Raw genomic sequence first — 5,536 nt, forward strand, 5'->3', positions numbered from 1 at the left:
ACCAACAGATTGGGAAAGGATTTTTACCAATCCTAAATCTGATAGAGGACTAATATCCAATATATACAAAGAGCTCAAGAAACTGGACTCCAGAAACGTGTTAATATTCTTAAGACTAAAAATCTAGGGCCTCTTCAGGTTAGATGGGTTGCCTGAGATGAGAGGTAGTTAGGAACATTTTTTAATGTCACACCACTATCAACAGATAGATAAATAATATTTATTTAATATATCATATCTCCTATACAAAACTGTAATTATGTTCTCTAAATTGTGGTCTGTGAAATCCTAAATATGTGGGAACAAGAGAAAGTATTGCCAAGGAATGCTGTAACATGTAGCACTAGAATTAAGAACAAAATATGAATTCTAATTCAGAGTCTACTTGAAAAATTACTAATTTCTTCATGCTCATTTAAACATGATTTTCAGTGTTTGAAAATTTTTGCCTTGAAAAGTCTTGAAAAGGAAACTGTAGATATCTTGAAATGTTATTCCTTACTAGTAAGCTATTAACAGGAAGTTATTTTGTTAGATGTAGCAGGGTTATGATATTTTCCCATGGTAAATAATTTCCTATGACCATAAGCTATGGTTTTATAAAAAATGCAATGTAAATTTGCAGCAAAATTCAAAACAAACCAGGGCTTTGGTACTGAAGTGGTATTTACTAAATTGGAAGATATCTCATGTTTACATAATATGTGTTTGCTATTAAATTCTGACCAGTCACCTTCTCAGATCTATTCCTTCATCTTATTCTGGATTATATTAAATTAGAGGGAAATATATTAAATTTGTGAATATAAGTCTCATGATGACTGGAGTTTGTCTGAAAGAATCAATCTTTACTTTGATTTTCTACTTTTCCTTCTAGGAAAGATTTCTGTGTCCACAAAGATGAGCCATGTGACACTGTGGGTAAGCATCTCTGAATCAGTTTTGAGGCACACTGGAGAACCGAAATGGATCAATTGTTTAATGTAGTAAATTATTTGATTGTGTTGACTTGGATAGAATAATTTTGCAATGTCATATGTATATTTATTGCAACTATATGTTAATTCTGATGTTAGCCCTGCAGTTCTTACTAGGGAAACAGATTAAAATCATACATAACCTATGCAGTGGAGACATTTTTACATGTTTTTTAAGATTTTTATCAATTTTTAATATTCTACCCAAAGTTTCACAGATATTCAATAGTATTCTATTCTTTCTCCCATCACAAGTCGAAATACATTTATAGCATGAGAACAGATTATATTGGAGTCATATATGCTTCAAGTTCTTTGTAGAGTATAAAAAAGAATTCCCTCTACTTTGATTGACTAGTGAATGTCCTTTGAGCACCAAATAGCAAATTTTTCATGTTTTGAATTGCCATAAAAATCACTGTAATGTTACCCTGTAGTCAAGAGAATACATATAACTGACTTTCTGATTATTGTATGATATCCACATATATGTCTGTTAAAACAAATGCAACTCTTAGTTGAAAACTTACTTATTCAAAGAAACCAGACAGGGAGAGATGGCTCAATAGTTAATAGCACTGTTTCTTCTGTGAGAAGACCTGGGTTCAATTCCCAGCACCCACATGACAGCTCATAATTACCTCTAATCTACTTCCAAGGTATCCACTTTCCTTATCTCATTTTTGCTGGCAGCAGGCCTGCACATAGTACAAAGATATACATGCAGGCAGAATACATATGCACATAAAATGGATAACCATTTAAGTAGGAGACATATGTTATCATATATATGAATGTATATGCTTCCATTCTAGCTTATGTAGATGTAAAGAAAATGTGTTACGGCTAAGGTGCATTCAAAAGTTATAGTCTTATTTTGGCAGTTATCATGTAAGGTTTCTTTCTATATGATAGCAAGGGTTTAACTTATCCATCTGTGAGTTTTCATTTCTGTATTGCGAAATGAGCAATCAAAAATAGATGGGTGGGTGCAATGGGTCATGAGTTAATAGCACTTGTTCCTCTTCAGATGTCCCAGGTTCAGATCCAGCACCTACATGGAGGGTCACTAGAGCCGACAATTACAGTTTTGGTGACTTAACTATCTTCTGGCCTCCATAGGCACCAAGCATGTCCATGGTACATGTACACACATGCAGATAGAACAGTTCTACATATAAAACATTTTTAGGTGGGTAGAATCAACTGAACTACTATGGATATATTTTTAAAGAACTCTAAGTGGTTCTATTACTTTGATTTCTTATCAGTATCCTCATAAGTTTAAATTCTCAGACAAAACATGAAATATAAGTTACAGAGCAAAGGATGATGATGGAATTGAGGGGTTGTTTGGTTCAGAAGGGACTGTCAGTCACATAGGAACTAGGAAACCCAAGGACTTGTGTTCACTCAGACATGCTTTTCCTCAGGTTTCCACCTTCTTCCTTTCCTTTTCTTGCTTTTCTTTCCCCCAATAGTAAAATATATCATGGTGTCCATCATCCTAAGCATGGAATAGTTGACCACCAACCATTCTTGTCTCAACAGAGCTGCACTTTCCTCCACTTAGACAGCATATGACTATCCCCACACAGACGTGTAGTAAGAAATACTTTATGTGCCTGACCCCTTAAATGAATCTATGCTCTTTAGTGACAGTTGACTCTTGGACTTCTGTGAACAGGAGAGGATGTAAAAACCAGTAGAGCCTGAGAGTTGAGAGTAGGATTGAGCGTAGTGAATAAGGAGTTGGAGAGAGTAGTCATAGGCTGTGAGGTCCAGGAGACAGAAGAGTAGGTCAGAGCAGAAGAAAGAAGATAAAGCAGGGCTAGAGAAGAGAAGAGAGGAGAGGAGCGGAGAGGGGAGGGGAGGGGAGGGAAGGGGAGGCAAAGGAAGGGAAGAAAAGAGAAGAGAAGAGAAGAGAAGAGAAGAGAAGAGAAGAGAAGAGAAGAGAAGAGAAGAGAAGAGAAGAGAAGAGAAGAAGAGAAGAATCTGATGAGTGAAAATAAGAAACAGTTGAATGTGAATTGGTGAGAATAGTTTTCACTATGCTAGCTTTTTTGTTATTCGAGATGAATTTGCAAATTGTTCTTTCTAACTCTTAAGAATTGAGTTGGAATTTTGATGGGGATTGCATTGAATCTGTAGATTGCTTTCAGCAAGATGGCCATTTTTACTATACTAATCCTACCAATCCATGAGCATGGGAGATCTTTCTATCTTCTGAGACCTTCTTTGATTTCTTTTTTCAGAGACTTGAAGTTCTTATCATACAGATGTTTCACTTGCTTAGTTAGAGTCACACCAAGGTATTTTATATTATTTGTGACTATTGTGAAGGGTGTTGTTTCCCTAATTTCTTTCTCAGCCTGTCTATTCTTTGTGTAGAGGAAGGTCACTGATTTGTTTGAGTTAATTTTATATCCAGCTACTTTGCTGAAGTTGTTTATCAGCTATAGGAGTTCTCTGGTGGAATTTTTGGGGTCACTTAAGTATACTATCATATCATCTGCAAAATCTCCATCCGTGACCTCAAGCTGTACTACAGAGCAATTGTGACAAAAACTGCATGGTATTGGTACAGTGACAGGCAGGTACATCAATGGAATAGAATTGAAGACCCAGAAATGAACCCACATACCTATAGTCAGTTGATCTTTGACAAAGGAGCTAAAACCATCCAGTGAAAAAAATACAGCATTTTCANCAAATGGTGCTGGCTGAACTGGCAGTTAGTATGTAGAAGAATGCAAATCGATCCATTCTTATCTCTTGTACAAAGCTCAAGTCCAAGTGGATCAAGGACCTCTACATAAATCAGATACATTGAAACTAATAAAAGAGAAAGCAGGGAAGAGCCTCGTGCACACGGGCACAGAGAAAAACTTCCTGAACAGAACACCAAATGCTCTAAGATCAAGAACCAACAAATGGGACCTCATAAAATTGCAAAGCTTCTGTAAGGTAAAGGACACTGTCAATAGGAGAAAAAGGCAACCAACAGATTGAGAAAGATCTTTACCAATTCTACATCTGATAAAGGGCTAATATCCAATATATACAAAGAACTCAAGAAACCAAAGAACCAAATAACCCTATATAAAATGGGATAAAAAGCTAAACAAAAAATTCTCAACCGAGGAACACTGAATGGCTGAGAAGCACCTAAAGAAATGTTCAACATCCTTAGCCATCAGGGAAATGCAAATCAAAACAACCCTGAGATTCCACTTCATACCAGTCAGAATGGCTTAGATCAAAAACTCAGGTGACAGCAGATGCTGGTGAGGATGTGGAGAAAGAGGAACATTTCTCCATTGCTGGTGGGATTGCAAGCTGGTACAACCACTCTGGAAATCAGTCTGGTGGTTCCTCAGAAAACTGGACATAGTACTACTGGAGTACCCCCAAATACCACTCCTGGGCATATACCCTGAAGATGCTCCAACATGTATTAAGGACACATGCTCCACTATGTTCATAGCAGTCTTACTTATAATAGCCAGGAGCTAGAAAGAACCCAGATGTCCCTCAGCAGAGGAATGGATACAGAAAATGTGGTACATGTACACAATGGAGTACTACTCAGCTATTATAAACAATGATTTTATGAAATTCTTAGGCAAATAGATGGAGCTAGAAATATCCTGAGTGAGGTAACCAAATCACAAAAGAACACACATGGTTTGCACTCACTGAGAAGTGGATATTAACCCAGAAATTTAGAATACCCAAGACACAATTTGCAAAACACATGAAACTCAAGAAGAAGGAAGACCAAAGTGTGGATAGTTTGATCCTTCTTAGAAGGGGGAACACAATACCCATAAAATGAGTTACAGAGACAAAGTGTGGGGCAGCAACTGATGGAATGGCCATCCAGAAACTGCCCCACCTGGGGATCCATCCCACATACAATCACCAAATCCAGACACTATTGTGGATGCCAACAAGTGCTTGCTGACAGAAACCTGTTATAGCTGTCTCTGGAGAGGCTCCACCAGTGCCTGAGAAATACAGAAGTGGATACTCACAGCCATCCAATGGACTGAGCACAGGGTCCCTAATGAAGGAGCTAGAGAAAGGACCCAAGGAGCTGAAGGATTTTCCAGCCCCATAGAAGGAACAACAATATGAACTAACCAGTACCCCCAGGGCTCCCAGGGACTAAACCACCAATCAAAGAAAACACATGGTGGGACTCATGGCTCCAGCTGCATATGTAGCAGAGGATGGCCTAGTCATTCATCAATGGGAGGAGAGGCCCTTGGTCCTGTGAACATTCTATGCCCCATTGCTCATTGCAGGGCCTTGGCCAGGAAGCTGGTGTGGGTGTGGTGAGCAGGGGGAGGGTAGAGGGGATAAGGGTTTTTCAGAGGGAAAACCAAGACATGGGACAACCAGTGAAATGGAAATAAAGTAAATACGAGGAAGGAGAAGGAGAAGGAGAAGGAGAAGGAGAAGGAGAAGAAGAAGAAGAAGAAGAAGAAGAAGAAGAAGAAGAAGAAGAAGAAGAAGAAGAAGAAGAAGAAGAAGAAGAAGAGGAGGAGGAGGAG

The 5,536-nt window shown here is 38.3% G+C and overlaps 1 protein-coding gene across 1 annotated transcript in view; it reads left to right on the forward strand.

The window, feature by feature from the left end:
• Window positions 1-5,536, forward strand: part of Adamts19 (ADAM metallopeptidase with thrombospondin type 1 motif 19) — a 196,553-nt gene that overhangs the window by 74,412 nt on the left and 116,605 nt on the right. The window contains exon 7 of the mRNA XM_021214717.1: window positions 878-921. Coding sequence (XP_021070376.1) covers window positions 878-921 — 44 coding nt within the window. The remainder of the gene's footprint in view (window positions 1-877; window positions 922-5,536) is intronic.

This window comes from Mus pahari, chromosome 15 (assembly GCF_900095145.1).
Source record: "Mus pahari chromosome 15, PAHARI_EIJ_v1.1, whole genome shotgun sequence".
NCBI classification, from domain to species: Eukaryota; Metazoa; Chordata; class Mammalia; order Rodentia; family Muridae; genus Mus; species Mus pahari.